This window comes from Diadema antillarum, unplaced genomic scaffold, assembly GCF_040938485.1.
Source record: "Diadema antillarum isolate AM-2024a unplaced genomic scaffold, OU_Dant_1.0 seq00001863_RagTag, whole genome shotgun sequence".
Classification (NCBI taxonomy): Eukaryota; Metazoa; Echinodermata; class Echinoidea; order Diadematoida; family Diadematidae; genus Diadema; species Diadema antillarum.
Window position 1 is genome coordinate 177,008 of NW_027272533.1, and position 17,670 is coordinate 194,677.

Sequence of the window (17,670 nt, forward strand, 5' to 3'; positions counted from 1 at the left end):
AAAAATAATCTAAAGTTTATTTGATGAAATTCAGTTTTAAAATAGCTGAGATTACCAGAAACAAAGAGGTCCTAATAAAATGGGAGCACCTTTTACTAGGACCACTTTGCTTTACTTTGTTTTTGGATATCTCAGCCATTTCAAAACCGATTTTCATCAAATAAACTTTTGATTACTTTCAGGCTCTTTATATAATATATTATATTATATTTCATATAAAGTTGTTTCTAATTATCTCAAAAAAGAAAGAGTTAAAACCTGAATCCCCATCTCAACCAATAGTATACTATCCTTTTAAAAACATTTCATGATGTGTCTACAGGAAGAATCCCCTTATGTTCTGTCATGAGGACCATTTCGTCTCAATAATCATGCACCAGACTTTCTGTCATTCCTATGCTGAAAAACCCTCTCAAATAAGAACCGCAGCAACAACAGACAGACTCACTGGTGCTGATCCCTGTAGAGATGGTAGGCCAGAGTGATAAGATGATTCAGGAATTCTCTCATCAGGAGCTTGTCCAGGGGGGAGTGGATGTCGGTGGCTGCCTTGTCTGAAGCTGCAGTCAAGACGCAAATTCATAAGGGGGGGGGGGGGTGGGAGTATATTCCTTTAGCATACACATCATTCAATGAGAATTAAAATACAGGCCATAAGAGATTATCTCTTTTGAGATGAAATATATATTTTTTTCTCTTTCTTATTCATGGGTATGATCATTGAGGTGTAAACCTTAGATTTCATATGATACAAAAAACAAACTGGAATAACAATGGTGACAATGATGACAAGCATAAATGCAAATCACAGACGCAGCCCTAACCCCAACCCCAGCCCAATCACACTTGTAAACCTAATCATAATCATCACCATCACCATAATCATGACACCATAACTAACAATGATGATGATGGTAGTGTAAATATTACCATCATTATCATTATAACCACAACTTTGCTGGGAAACCATTTGTGTGCCATTCACGAAAATATCATGTTTTACAGTAAGCAAAATTGTATTTAAGTTATTCCTCGTTACGTCACTGTTGCTCTCAATCACAAACTCAACCCAACTCTCAAAAATTCTTACAAGCTAATCTTGATTTGCTTAATATCACGCCTACAAAATATCTGGTGATTACGGTATCAGAAACAGAAAGACAGAGAGAGAGAGATAGATAGAGATAAATAGATAGATAGATAGATAGATAGATAGAGGGAGAGATATAGATATAGAGTAACATAGAGATAGATAGTAAATAGATAGATATACAGATAGATAGATACTTGGAGAGAAAGAGATATATATAGAGAAAGAGATATATCGTCGCTGGGGCGACAAGACCTCATATCTACAAAATGTCAAATGTTCAAGAGAACCAAAAAAGATGGCGGCCAAAGCACTGTGGCGAATGGGATAGCCTTTCCTTTGACATGCCGTGGTGGCTTCATTTTTGGAGTAAGATAGTTGGGATTTGGACAGGACATCACATAACCCATTATTTGACCATTAATCCAAAAAAGTCATTTTCACCAAAATTGCAGATACAAGGTCTTGTCACTCCAGCGACGATATATAGAGAGAGATTGACAAAGATAGAGATAGAGATAAGCCACGGTCACATTGGCAAAAGATCAAGAAGGTAAGATCACAATCTGTAAGATCTCGAAACTTTGCCAGTGTGACTGCAAACTGCCCGAGTCCAACAAGGGATATTTCCCCACCCCACCAAACTTCTCGATCTTTAGTCAGTGTGACAGCTAGAAACTGAAACTTCGTGATCTTAAACTTCTCAATCTTTTGCCAGTTTGACTGCGCCTATAGAGAGAGAGAAAGATGAGAGTAACTCACCCAATATTCTATCCATCTCAGCCAGAGTGGCATCCAGGTGGTGGAAGCGGCAATCCTTGAGGAACCTCCAGAACTGGAGCCTGGTCATGATGAAGGTGTTGTCTGGCGAGGCGTCGTGCCCGAGCCCGCTGTAGTAGGAGTAGACCTTCTTCAGGGCTGTCATGTGACGCAGAATGACAAACATGACCTGAAAGGGTGGAAAACACAAGCAAACAAACAAACAAACAAAGGTCAGAGCTCAATGAGGTAAGGCATCCATGTGAAATTCATCATAAGGCTACTTGTTAAGTGAAGTAAGCATTCAACTGACTCCAAAGTAATACCGTGGTAGCTAGTGAAAAGACAGCGCTGTAATGGCAAAGATTTAAGTCCTGGTAGCCAGCTTTGATTCTAACTTTCCAAAAATCAGTTCGAAATATGTTGTAAAAAGAAGGAATTAGAAGTGGTTCCACTTCAAAGGTACTGTTTAACATTGGGAGCAATGATTTGAAAAATGTTCAAGTTATCACATTTGATGTGCAGGTCAGTTGTATCACAAAACATCCTACAAGTTATGTATCATATAAAGGTTTTGCAATAGCGCCTAAAATACAAGGAGATATCGCTATTTTTCTCACTAAACCATAATTATAGATGGTTTTGATAGTCAAGAAACAATTTTATTATAGCTATTGTTCACATTTTGTATATTTTACAATACTTAACATCGACTACACTGATTAATTTTATACAGTGGTTGTTTCTATCCCTACCTCACATTTTAGAACTATTTTGAATAACAAAAATTGGGTTTTATTTCATCTGCAAATGGTAAACAATGCCTTTAATAATAACAATAGTGGTCATTTGTACAGCACGCAGGTCCACCTTTTGGTGCTCATGGCACTTCACAGTGATATGTTCAATGCATGACTCAATATTAAACATAAAATGAAATTACCATCAAGAAATATGAACACTGTCACTAGTTATAAACTTGCAAATAGACTTTGAAAAAAAAAAGTTATGAAGTAGATGCTCGGCAATCAAAATATTATTGGACACGAGAGGGCTGCTCAAAAGTTGGATTTTTGAGTTGCAGCTCCTCAAATACATGTGGATGGAATATGTGTGATATGACATGAATATCATCAATCAAATAGGATTTGATAGATGCTACAGTATGATTGATGACTGATGATAATTTCACGCTAATAGCTGGTGACCCTGTACTGTGTGTCTTTTTGTGTCACTTGGTTGAACAATGAAACCAAGACAGAGTGATGACATTGAAATGAAGGTAAAGCATGAGAGCAGAATTATGACAAATCAGTACCAGTAAATATGAAAGCATTCAACCTTCATTCGGCAAATCATGACTTGAGATAGCTCAAGATCCTCCCCCTCCCCCAACTTCCCTACTGACTTGAAAAATTTCTTTGTCTTTTTTTTTTTTTCCATCTCTTACAAAGATTATGTCACAACAAAAAATCCTTGACTATATATCTGTTTAATTTGATGCCTCTATCCTTCCTAGTTTTGACAATTTTGATCAATTGCAAAATTTAGATATAGGTATTTTTGCTTCAGTCATATGCTGTACATACCCTTTTATTGGTGTGTGTTTTTTTTTCTTTTCCAGTCTATCTTGCCACACAGCCCTCTGCAATAATCTAATTATGGCATTTGGCATACAGTGGTATATTTGAGAGTGTCTTTTAAGTACCACAATACAGAATATGAGCTTCAGAACTAATGGTGTTCAAAATGAAATAGTAAACTATCCTTAATAAACATTCACAGACATTGCATCCTGAAATGTATGCTTCAACAACATGTCTGCGGGCCATCTAATTTGTTGACTCTTTACAACTAAAGGAAAGTTTTAAGTGGACATCCTGGTCATTAGATGGACGAGTGTTTGTGTTGACATGTTTGTCCTGGCTCAGAACCATGGCTTGTTAGCTTGACCACATGAAATCTAAACATCTGACCAAACATTTGCAACGAGTTATTAGGATTTCGGGCACCATTTGTTGCAGCTATAACAGCTCCTTGGATAAACCAGAATATCAAATTCCAACAGAAATAAATGAATAAATTTTTGATCGTATTCTAGGTCATAATTATGTCTCAAAGTTGCCTTTAATTTACAATTACAAATTTCTATCTGATTTGGCGCATTTCCATCTGTTATAACTTGGAAATAAGATACATAAGATATGCAGTGAAATTCAGAAGAGCCAATTTGATGATAAAGATAGCAATCAATCATCATCATCATCATCATCATCATCATCATCATCATCATCATCACAATGGTAATATTAATAATCATAATCATAATAATAATTACAACAACAACAACAATAATAAAGTACAATTTGTAGTCAGAGCACTCGGAACAACGCCAAAGCAGCTACGATGTTACTTGGACCATGCAAACGCTCAAAAAAGCTTTTAAAAAAAGCAGCACTGCTGGGAAGAATCCTTCGTACTAAGGTTACAGAATGGAACTCAGTGTGATATTGATCTCCAAGAGACATCTTGTGATGATAGAGGAAATAATAATAACAATAATAATAACAGTAACAACAACAATAACAATAACAATAACAATAACAATAACAATAACAATAACAATAACAACAATAACAATAATAATCATGGCAATATAAGCCCCTCCCCCATCTGACTTGATGGGTTAACTTGATATGAGTGATAAGCTCCTCCCACCTGTTGAAGCTCCTCCTCCTTCTCCTCCTCGCCAAAGTCCTGCAGGAGGTGCTGTAGGTCAAGAGTCAGGGACGGACCGAGGGTGTTGCGGCTCTCGTCCGTCCTGGCTGTTAGATCTCCCACGTCTGGGGCTGGGTAGGGTACAGAGAAATTTATCATTTTCGTTTTTGCCCAGGTCTGGAGCTGGGTAGGACACTGAGAATTTATCATTTCAATTTTTCCCAGTGATTGGAATAGTCAGGGATTCCTACAAGGAGTTCATCAGGAACTTGTACTGCAGATGAAACTGCAGATTAGACAAGCATGCAATTAATTAGGTACTTCTCTTTCTTCTTTTCATTCATTCTTGATCCCAAGTCCAAGAAACCATATTTCCCTCGTTTGATGTTTGATCAATGAGTTACAACATTCATTATTCTTTGTTAGTGTGTTATAGGGTAAGTTTTCTATTTTGTAAAATCTCGTCCATCTGAGCTCTTTTTGACCAATTATGATTCTTTGTTTCAATTGCAGAATTTCCAAAAGCCTGCCAACTGCTATTAAACTTTATATGTGATTCTGAAATTGCCAAAACATTCCAGATGATGAAAGTTCCTGTGTCTCTATCACATTGGCAAGCTTTGATAAATTTCTCTCTAAATCCATCCAGATTCAGTGAATTGGACCAGTTCTGTGTAATCTCTTCTCAACTATTAATTATGCACTGAATTTGAAAGGTGCCAATTTAACTATGACAAAATTATTCATTTTTGCAGGAAAAACAAACATTTCTCCCAGGACCTGACAGGTTCAAATGTTTGGTTTGGACCTACCAGGACCAGCTGGGTCCGGAGTCCTGGTCCTGATGCCAGAGATGTCTGGGGTGATGTTGCCGTCGATGGTGAACTGCGGGTACTCAGCCATGCGGTCCTCCACAAAGATCCCATCGAATATTCGGCCATTCTTGAAGGTGAACACGCCCTAAAGTCAACAGAAACAAAAAAAACGCTTTCATCATTCCTGGTTGTATCCATCCCAGTTTCATAAAAGTCTCTGGTGCAGAAATGTTCACACATCAATCCATGTTCCCGCACAATTATTTCTAATTTTTATTCACAAGCAATGTATCATGACACAGTTGTACATCCACATCACATAATACAGTGGACTCCCATTTCAACTAAGTCCTCGGGACCGGTAGTTTTCTTTCGTTATATCGAAATTTCATTATAAGCGAACAAATAAACATTAAAAGAGACATAGAGCCGATGATGTTGCGGCCTGAATTTTTATTTCATTGTAATTAGAATTTCGTTGGATCCAGGGCACAGTTTTCTGAAGGATTATTATTGGCAAATAGGACAAACAAACGAGGGAGTTCAAGCGGCACGTATTTGAGGTGTGCATACACGCACTTCACTGAGCATGTGCTCGAGGCACAGCACGCAGCTAGGTGCTGATGAGGTAGACTGTAAGATGCCACAACAGAAAGGCTTCTTTATCAATGGGAAATAAGGGCGATTTTTAGCAAGGGTATATGGATGGAAATGAGCTGCTTGGCGGAGGTCTGTGCTCTCCAAGTGCTTTTCTAGTTCTTTGTTTGTTCCGCACTCACCCGTCCACTCTTTTTGTCGTGCATCCATTCCCCCTCATATTTGGCTCCGTTGGCATAGAGGAAGACACCGTAACCATGGCGCTTGCTGTAAACGAAGTCCCCGATGTACTGGTTCCTAAGCGGGTACTGGGATCCCGGGAGACGCTTGAGGTACCACGTGTGTTCCCCATGACCATGCTACATGAAGGAGAGAGAGAAAAAAAATGTCACTAAAGAAGAGGTACCCACTAACTCTTTATGTGACACGTTCACACACCCGACTCAGTCGACGGCGTGCCAAGTTCGCATATTCTACTCAAACGCACAAATCTGCCCTAACCGATCAAAGAATAGCCAAATTCCACAATTAGATGAAAGCTTTCTTGCAGTTTCATTCCTGTCACGTGCAGTTTGTATTTTATGTGGTGATTGACTATCAAATTGTGTTCCCGACTGGACTTGCATGTAAATTCTAAGTTTCTGTCACTGTTTTGTGTGCAAAGGACATGATGCCTCCACAATAATTTATAGCTACTGGTCATTTGACAGAAAAGCGATCATCGATTTGTCACACAACTTATATCAAAGCAAAACTTGGTATTTTCTTTACAACATTGATTATCACATGTCCAGGGTGACAAAAAGCCGGAAAAGTTACATAGATTTGAAAAAACAGAATGCTTTCCTAAGGCATGACAACATTGCTGTCTCAGAACAATGTGGCACACAGGGGGTGTACACCATGGCACATATAGAGATAAACATGGGAGACCCAGTGGGTCTTGTGCTCACCGTAGTATCGCAAGTTCACCTCTCATCCATTCTTGCAGACTATCACCTTGGAAAGAACATAGCAAACCTGGAGGGCAATGCGGGGCTCCAGGGGGGACATGGGGTCTGTTCGTATGTATTCAATCTCACCAGCAATGATATCTGCAAAGTTTGCTCACCGGAGTTCCGCAAGTTCACCTTTCACGCATTCTTGCATACTACTGTAAAACAAGGAATTTTCGCGTGCATTTTAATTTCGCGAATTTCGCGAGCGCCAAAATTCGCGAAATTAAAATGCACGCGAAAGCTTTTGTCTACACTACATGCATTGAATGCCAGTAGCAATTCGCGAAAATTTCATGCCACGAAAAAGGCTATCGGCTCCAATTCGCGAAAATTTCATGCCGCGAATATATCATGTTTTACAGTATTACCTAAGAAAGAACATAGCGATCTTGGAGGGCACTGCGGGGCTCCAGAAGGACATGGGATCTGTTTGTATGTATTCAATCTCATCGGCAATTAATACCTGCAAAGTTTGTAGGGGGTATGATTGACCTTTCACCCCTCCCCCTTAAAATTTTCTGCTGTCCCTGCTGACAGAGGCTTTGATAAAACCAAAAGCTCAACAACTGTTGTAGAATGAAGATAGAAAGCAAACACTGTCACAGTCTTAAGGCTGCTCCAGTGGAAGTGCGTGAACACAAGCTAGGTCCACCTGACCTACAAGTTACAGCTCTAGAAAGTGGAACACAGTCTGAACGCTCCATCTGTTAGCCTTTCCAGTGATACATACTATCAATTACATGAAGTCACAAGGAGAGGGGCTCTTTCTCACCTGTACGCCCTTGTCCCACTGACCGCTGTACGACTGGTTGAGGTCTACCCATCTCATCATTCCCTGGCCGTGCCTGTTGTTCTCCGCCCACTCCCCCTCGTAGACATTCCCCGACCGGTAGCGCCTCACGCCGTAACCGTGACGATTGTTGTTGACCCAGTCACCTTCGTAGAATGAGAGCCCATCGGTGTCGTAGCGAATGATGCCCTGCAGAATCATGCCAATGGACGAAACCTCTTGTCATTAAAATAGTAAAATAGTGTGCATGCACACTATTAAAAGTATCAATAAATACTGTAAAACGAGAAATGTTCGCGTGCATTTTAATTTCACGAATTTCGCAAGTGCCAAGATTCGCGAAATTAAAATGCACGCAAAATTTCTTATCTACATTATATGCATTGAACGTAATAGGCAATTCGCGAAAATTTCTTGCCGCGAAAAAGGCCGTCGGCTCCAATTCGCAAAAATTTCATGCCGCGAATATATCATGTTTTACAGTATTCAAACATTGCTACTTGATTTCATCCTGCACACAATTCATATGAAAAAAACAAGTTGACAGATCTCACTGAAATGTCATTCTCTATAGTTATAATAACAATATTTTATATTAAAGGGTATCTAAAGTAAATCATATATGTAAAGAAGGCTGATTACAAGAGTAATTCAATATATGACTATGAAGGGACAATAGCAAAGTGATTTTCCTTCATGACAATACACAAATTGCGTCCAGTTTGAGTGGTTACGTTTGATACCAGAGAGAATAATTTTATTACCATACCAGTACTGAACAAATTTAATGTGAATCATGTCCTGTGTAACAAGCAAATGAGATTTATAAAACCTTTAATAGTCCATAACATCGTAGTCCTGTGCAAAAGTTTTGTGATAAATGGATTTTTTTTTTTGTCTTTCTTTCTGTCTTTTAAGGGGGTAGGGGAGTGCTAGGAATTTTTGCATTTGTTTCTGTCAGCATTTTACATTTATTTGGGTAACACAGAGCAGATTATGGGTATCTTGGTTACACAGAGCAAATTTCTGGGGAAGGAAGCTAATGATATCAAGCAGTCAGAGGGTGATTTCATACATCAAAGAGCTGGTAGCATGGGAATTCAGGGGGTCTGATTGAAACGATCTTCATTCGCCGTCCACTGAGGTACATTCGAAAACCATGATTTGCACTAGTCGGTGAATATGTGCATCGAAATGTACGCTCATCTGGAGCAGTAGACTCCAATTGAGATTATTTGGCTATGTGTGTACTTAAAGGCATAATCTACCATTTGCAGGAAACAAAAACCCAGCATTAGTGCTTCAAAATAGTTCCAAAAATGTGAGTTAGGGATGGAAACTACCAATGTAAAAATATGAATCAGTATAATTGATATTAAGTATTGTTAGATATACAAGTTCAAGTTCAAGTTTGTAAAACATCTATTTTTCCATCTTTTTCATGTTGTAAATCACGTACATAAGGTTGTACAAGGAAGGCAAAAATACAAAATGTGAACAATAGTTATAATAAAATTGTTTCTGGAATAAACCATTTACAGTTATGGTTTATTGAGAAAAATAGTGATATCTCCTCATATTTTAGGCTTTATTGCAAAATGTTTAAATACAGCAGGATGTTTTGTGACACAAGCGACATACACATATGGATCAAATGTGATAACCCGAACTTTTTTTGAATCACTGCCGCCAATGGTAAATAATACCCTTGAATAGAGATCAGTGGCAAAGCTGTACACAATTTTTTACTGGGATTCTTGAATGTAGTCTTGCCAGGCCAGCCTTCTCACTCCATATTATCCCTATGCTACTGGGTCTTAAATCTCTCAAAAGAGGATTTCCACAAAATCAACTGCTCTGTGGGTTCTACAGCGGATCCAGAGGGGGGTGCACTGGGGGCGCACCCCCTCTTTGTTTTTTGTTAAAACATAAGAAACTAGAGAGGGGCCGTCAAAGGCGGCAGACCCACGCCTAAGTACAAAGTCGGGGTAAACATAATGTGCATTCGGTCATCTACCAGAATTCGGCCACTTAATTGCCAGTGTGCTTTATCACCAGCCAGTGAGTTCTACCAAAGATCGTACACTGAAGTGTACGATCTTTGGTTCTACAGTCACATCACACGCAAATCACATAATTACACATACGGTATTAACACTCATTCACGTACAGGAAAGTCCTTAAGTCTCCTCCAAAAATCCATCGAAAATCCCAAATTCCACCGTCAAAAGTGCAGAATCGGAACTTTTCCAAGCGCGCGCGAATTAAGTCCAGTTTTAAGAGTATTGTCTACGCGACGGGTCGCGGAAAAAGCGCTAAAAATCGAGAAATACGCCGTTTTCTTGCGGGATATTTTGATTATAGCAAGCCGAGAGTGTGATGATATCAAAGGTCGTATGAGTGTACGATCTTTGATGGTATCCACAAAAGCAAAAAAGAAAAACAAAATTTACGTACCCCCTAGGCAATTACCCCTATGATTAGTGTCTACGGGAATTATTCAATGCAAGGGTTGAATGCAAATGTCTACTGCACCAGTATTCGGCCACCAACGAGCGCCGCAACGTCCCCGGTGCAATTTTGCACCAACAGTGTAGAGCGCGATGCATTTTCAGCGGCCTTGCACACGCATTGACATTGAGCACGCATATCGTGCAGTGTGACTGCGACCGAACAAAATGCTCCTCCAACGAAAAAAACAATCAATGTTAATTTGAAAAATCATCAAATATCAAAGGTCGTATGAGTGTACGATCTTTGATGGTATCCACAAAAGCAAAAAAGAAAAACAAAATTTACGTACCCCCTAGGCAATTACCCCTATGATTAGTGTCTACGGGAATTATTCAATGCAAGGGTTGAATGCAAATGTCTACTGCACCAGTATTCGGCCACCAACGAGCGCCGCAACGTCCCCGGTGCAATTTTGCACCAACAGTGTAGAGCGCGATGCATTTTCAGCGGCCTTGCACACGCATTGACATTGAGCACGCATATCGTGCAGTGTGACTGCGACCGAGCAAAATGCTCCTCCAACGAAAAAAACAATCAATGTTAATTTGAAAAATCATCAAAATACGGGCCAGTTTGTGATGACGGAGAACGAACTTTCATAAATCTAGAAGGACATATAGTCCCTCAAATAGGCCTAAACGTAAATTTCGGAATTCTTACGAACATTTGAGCAGCGAAGTCGGATCGTTGGGGAGTTTATGTCTTCGTATGGTAGCGGAAAATCGCAAAGTGAGAAACGGGAAATTTTCGGAATGGTCACTATACCATGGGGTCAAAACTTCAAGGTCACACAGAATTTGCAAGGGTCAACCGATTATCACCAAAATCTAATCGATTCTTTCCTGTCATTATCCAAACATTCCCTGAACATTTCGTGCAAATCCGTTTACCCGTTCTCTTGTTATCTTGTACACAAACAAACAAACAAACAAACAAACAAACAAACAAACATACAAACAAACAAACAAACAAACAAACAAAAAAACAAAAAAACAAACAAACAAACAAACAAACAAACAAACAAACATACGGAACCCTTTACATAACCCCCTGCCGATTTTCATCGGCGTGGGTAAAAATAGGGGGCATGTGTGCCCCCTTTAACTCTTTATGTGCCATGGTGGAAACCCCCTGTGTGCCACGTTATTCTGAGACACAAAGATAGCCATGCTTAGAGAAAGAATTCTGTTTTTCCAATCTGTATAACTTCTACAAATTTCTGTTAAGCTGGACATAATAGTGAGCAAAGTTAAAGAGGAATGCCAAACTTTGCTTCCATATACAATGTATAACAATTCTATTTTCAATTTTTCTTTTGAATTACCAGTTGCTACATTACTGTAAAGGAATGACTTTGCACATAAAATAGTGACAGAAACCAGGGAGGTGAGAGGAAGTGTACATGCAAAATCTAGTTGGGAACACCGTTTGATAGTCATTCACCACATAGAATGCAAGCCGTATGTGAGAGGAACAAAAGCGCGAGAAACGCTTTGATTGTACCGCGGGATTAGCGATTTATCGATCGGTTTTGGCGGCTTTGTTTGTTGAGCAGAATACGCGAAGTTGGCACACCGTCGACTGAGTCGGACGTGCGAAAGTGGCAAACAAAGAGTTAATTTTGTAAAGACCCCTCCCCTTTACGGAATTCCTGGATCCCCCCTGTACACACTGACCGTGCCATGGCGGAGGCCCTGCTGCCACTGTCCCGTGTAGGAGGAGGGGGACGACATGCAGCGGAAGGTTCCGTGTCCATGCCTCCGCCCCTTGAGGACCTCCCCCTCGTACATACTGCCGTCCGGCCAGGTGTAGGTGCCCTTCCCTGTGATCTCATTCATGTTGAAATCACCCTAGGAATAATGAAGATGATAACAAAATAATGAAAACAACAGTAAAAATGATGATGATGATGATGATGACAATATTAATACTAATAAGAAGAATAAGAAGGATTATTATCATTTTCATTATTCTAATTATCATCACCATTATTATTATTATTATCATTATTACTATAATTATTATTATTATCATCATCATCATCATCATTATTACTATTATAGTAATGCTAACAATAACAACAACAGTCACAGAAAGACGAACACAATCATGTGATGGCAGAACTTTGGTCATATTTTTCCAAGGGCAACACATTCTCGACTTATAACTTGTATAAGGATTTAATTTCCCCCTTTAAGGGCATGCCAAACAGTATAGAGAGATCATGCTGTACATATATTATGTATATTCACACCCCACCCTTTTCCAGTCATCATCTATCATAATGAGTGTTGTAATCTGTCCCTTTTGCACCAATGTCTTTCCCTGCAATGCCAGCAGCCCACAGATTAGGAAACTTTCTAAATCAGTCTTCAATAGACATTGCAGCAACAACCAGTAACCACAAAATGTTGGAATAATTAGTTTTAGCTATAGCTGCTGAAATATTTATATAGAGGAAACTGTAAGCATGCCACAGAGAAGGGTAAGATATTATTCCATTGATATACATGACTGATATATTACTTTTCACGCACTTTTTGCATGGCAAATTTTTAGAAATCCAGGTAGAATTTGCATAGAGTATTTGTATTAATAAAGTTTGGTATTTGGAGCACAGAACCTGAGATCAGTACTTCTGGAGATATTTGACTCACAATCACTGTATCCATTGACTCTTTGCAACAGGATTCTATTTCACAATGAATTCATGAACTTTTCATCATCAGTGATTTTGCTTGTAAATAAAGACAAAGCCTACATTCTGTGAAACCTCACTTTCATACTGAGCATTGAAGAAAAGCTATTCTTTGAATTGAATTTGGCCTCATGTTATGTGCTGACTTCGTCAATTACAATCATTTCACATATCCTATGTATCATTCCTAAGCAATACTAGTAGCATGCTATTTGAGTACAACATAGGCATGTATATGAAGAATTTGAATACAAAAACAGGTAACTGGAATTTCTATAGTGTTTAAAGGTCATCATCACATAGGAAAAAAAAAATTCAATGATTTTGCACTCAGTACATTTAAGAAATATTATGAAGATATCGTTAAAATTATCATATATTTCTCGCCTCAAATGATTTATGTTTTTCCAGCAGATTTAATACACTTTTATTATAGATCTGAAATATCTCAAATTGGTAAAAATGGATATATAACTGTTTTGCATTCAAACTCTACTCACCTCATACTTTACACCGTCTGTCCACAGGTAGGTTCCCTTTCCGTGCATGAGGCCATGAGAGAACTGGCCCTGTGTCATAAGCAATATGTCTTGTATAAACTCTTTACTAGCAAAGCAAAGGAACCGTGAGTTGTTGTTGTTCTTTTAATTTTAATGGAGCTCTGCTGGGTGGGCAATTTGCTCCAGAAAATACATTTATTCATTAATCAAATTACTTAAATTTGAATTAAAAAAACCTACAGTTAAGTACAATACATTTTTTACAACTTATATTTCTTATATCTAAATTGAATATTTATATTTCATATGATTACAGGAAATAAAGTGGAATTGTGAGCGCTATGGTGCTTTTCCTCTACACCCATGTGTCTTTACACATATGGTACATCAACATTTAATCATCAGCAGACCTCCTACTGTTAACAATAGTCTTTTGCTTTTTCATGCAGATTTTTTGTTATTTGTACATTATCACTGACATGATTATTGTGTAACATCAGCTAGATGTATGAATGTGGCACTGCTGCACATACCAAAATACATGAGCAATTTGTACAAAAAGTAATAAAAAAATCACCTCTACATACATGTATAGATAGTGCTCCCATTTGTAGATTTATAAGTGGGATTAAACTCATGAATATTATGAAGTTATTGAGAGGTAGGAAATATTGGAAGGTATTGATGCTTATTTCAGAGTCTGAGTCAAACATTACTGATCTAGCTAGACACTAGTTACTAGTAGTAGACTTTCTAAAAACATACAACAATACTGGCATAAACATCATAAGATACCTTGTAACAATGTCCACCACTGAAATATGCCACACCGTCATTGTCATACAAGCCACGAGTCTTGTCACCTTCATAGCTGAAAAAAAAAAGAGAGAATAGATAAGGTTCTTATGAATACTAGAGCTAATTTCACAAATATCATTGATCAAGATAGACTAAGTACAGATGGTCTGAATTACCTATGATGACACCGAGTAAGTTAAAGACTGGTAGAGGACCATTCAACGGATCCAATCCTGAGCCTGAAGAGTTCAGTGTGATGTATCCTAGAGTGGTCAATTTATGCAAAGAGCAATCTGGATCAAATTTACTATGTTTCCGTTTCCAATGGTCATTGAGCTTAGACTTGAAGGCATTTAACTGATGTTGCCTCGACAGTAAAAGCACAAAGCCTATTCCAAGAACTATCTGCTCTATGGCTGAAAGAGTTTAAAGCGGGACACCTTCCTTTCTACAAGTTAAACTTATGACTGTGTGTAACTTGATCAATGATAACAAAGAGAATCACTGGATCAAAATCGTCCACATCATTCAAAATCTTGAAAACTTGAAACATATCTGCATATCAACGTCTATTCTCTGGGGATGGAATCCCCAAAGACTTGAGTCTCTCAGAATGTGACAATTATGGTCTCTCTGCTCTGAACAGATTCAAGCTTTTTTTTTGCATCACTCTTTGCAAGTTCATTCCAGACACAAGAACAATATTCCAAGAGCAGTCTGACTTGGGCCTTACACAGTAAGACTAACCCTCCCTTTAACCCGTTGAGGATGAGTCCCAAGTATACTCGGGCAAGCGCCTATGGGAAATGTGTGTTGTAGCAAAATCAAATCGTCCTCCACAGGCAAATAGTCAGATAATGTAAAGTCCTTTTGATCAGACAAAGTACTTTATTGCTTTGGTGGTGACTTTGTGTGTACATGAAGAGTAAAATTGAGGTTACGAGAAAAATACACCTTACCGCCCTTTCCCTTTTGACTGTCTCAATAACTTTCAGATTTTCATCCTCATCATGTGAATGCATCTACGTCAGTACGTGTACTAATGTACTAATTGATACCAAAGTTGTTTTTTGTTTTGTTTTTATTTTTTTTTACAACCACTGTAGAGTCTACATAACATGACATTTTCATGATTGAACTCGAGCTGCCATATCCATGACCAGTCCTCAAACTTGTGCCAGTGTCTGTCTAGGCCTAGATACATTAGCAGTCATTATTTATAGAACACTTAGGAACCTCCGCTATTTAGGTGAGTGTTTGTACAAAAACAAAATTAAAAAACTGAAGCTGCTTTTGCGAGACAATTAGAATCTAGATCTACGTTAGACTGTCTAGACTTTGTTAGACGTCTACACGGTCTACTACTTCTGGCTAGCATCCTTATAAAGTTAGAGGACAAGTTCACCTTCATACGAATCATAGACATGTGGGTCTTGTGAATGCAGCAATATTAGTAGAACACATCAGTGAGAGTTTGAGGAAAGTCTGACAATCCGTTCAAAAGTTATGAATTTTTGAAGTTTTTGCTCTGTCACGACTGGATGAGAAGACTATATTGTACTATAGCTTGTGATGTCACATGTGTACAACGACATAAAGAAAGTATAAAGAAAATTCAACATATTTTTACTTTTCTCGCGTAACAAAAGAACACTCGACTTCTCTCTTTCAGAAGGCAAGGGGAATAATATCAGGCCTACAGTATCCTTGGCCTTGAAGATATGTCAGTACTACTAGTAGACTTAGCAAGTCAAAGAAATGTGCCCTTTTATTCAAAAAGTAGAGGTTTGTGAAATTCTCTTTTTATTTTTCTTATATCGTTGTACGCATGTGACATCATACACTGTGGTACAGTAGTCTTCTCATCCAGCAGTGCCTGCGCAGACACTTAAAAAATTCATAAATTTTGAACGGATTTTCTGATTTTCCCCGAGCTTTCACTGTGTTCGAGGCCTACATACTAGGGAGCTTTATATTTTAGACGTGCGGACTTTTAGAAGGAAAAAACATGTTCTGAGCGTGCGCAGAAGCGCGCGTCAAATCAATCTACTTTTAGCTTGCATCGCCTGAGTTTTTCACTACGCGTACTGGGCTATGTTTATGTCCGCACAGTTTGCAACGTAGCGAACTACTTCAAGCACTGATCATATGGGGGCGCGATTTTATTTTTTATACGTTGCATCCCAGCGTAATCTAAAGCTATTTTTCAACGCAATGCAGGGGAGAGGAGAACGTCACGTTGAGCGCACTCGTCGTCTCAAACGTCCGCACGTCAAAATCTAAAGTTCATTGCTGCATTCACAAAACCCACATGTCTATGTTATGAAGGTGAACTTGTCCTTTTAAGTTGATGAGTAACCACGGGGCGCTCCTTGTAGTGGTTAATTCTCACACTAGTCACAGTTATACTGTGGGAGCCTCGCGTTCGGTGTTCGGGCTGGTTGCAGTTCGTCTAGTTGATGTGTAACAGTTAGGCCGTCAGTGTAGCATAAAATACTATTACAAGGGCCTACCTACTAACGTTAGTTAGTACAGTTGAACATTCATAACGCATATTTGCATGTGTGGGACTGAGTATTATTAAACGTTAATGAACGTCGTCGTAGTAGTCTAATTAACGTTAGGTAATTATCAGGTATTGATAAAATTCACCTGATGCCAATTTCAGAATTATCAAACGTATATTGCCCGTATATCTAATATTTACAGGAATATGAAATGCCAAGAAACACTGTGAACTTTTAATATCAATGCTAAAAAGTTAGGAATGCTCACTGTTCAACGATTAATTCTGCTAGAGTGGGTTCATCATATTCTGGAGGTGGAGTTGGTTCTTTAACCGGTTCAGCATCCTCTGCGGGAGCTGCTTCTTGCTGTTTGTCATCCTGATTTTCTTCAGCCGCTTCATCCTTCTTTTCCTCTGCTGGTGGAGGTGGTTCTTCGACGACTTTTTCAGCCTTTTTAGAGCCTTTTTTGCCACCTTTTTTGGAGGCCATCGTCGTTCTTTTTTTCCGGCGTAGTCGTAAATACTAAATCTTACAGCGCCATCTGCGTTTGATTATGGTAGAAGCTTACATAGCAACTGTTGCTAGGCTATTTTTCTACCTAATCTTCTGGTCAGGAACGAAATGCAAAAGTATTTTGGGGCAATAAGAATTGGATTGTTCCTATATTTTATACAGATGTGGAGTCTATATCAGAAGTAGGCCTATATTACATTTTCAATACCCCACTCCTCGCTCAAAATTAATGAAACCCACAGGCAACAACATAACAGTGCCCATGAAAGAGACTAGGCGTTACTTCCGGGTTGTTTCGTTCCCCGTAGATACGGCTGTACACAAACAGTAACATGTGTGAATTGTGCTCTCGTTGATCTGTGTGTGCGTTGCG

General features: G+C 38.8%; 1 protein-coding gene across 1 annotated transcript in view; it reads right to left on the reverse strand.

The window, feature by feature from the left end:
- LOC139712828 (radial spoke head 10 homolog B-like) overlaps nt 1-17,273 on the reverse strand; it is a 33,310-nt gene extending 16,037 nt beyond the window's left edge. The window contains exons 1-10 of the mRNA XM_071624619.1: nt 17,053-17,273; nt 14,275-14,350; nt 13,480-13,548; nt 11,958-12,131; nt 7,750-7,956; nt 6,162-6,338; nt 5,380-5,527; nt 4,568-4,698; nt 1,853-2,039; nt 449-560 (exon numbers count right to left, since the gene is read on the reverse strand). Of these exons, the coding sequence (XP_071480720.1) occupies nt 449-560; nt 1,853-2,039; nt 4,568-4,698; nt 5,380-5,527; nt 6,162-6,338; nt 7,750-7,956; nt 11,958-12,131; nt 13,480-13,548; nt 14,275-14,350; nt 17,053-17,273 (1,502 nt within the window). The remainder of the gene's footprint in view (nt 1-448; nt 561-1,852; nt 2,040-4,567; nt 4,699-5,379; nt 5,528-6,161; nt 6,339-7,749; nt 7,957-11,957; nt 12,132-13,479; nt 13,549-14,274; nt 14,351-17,052) is intronic.
- Nucleotides 17,274-17,670: the final 397 nt, after the last annotated feature.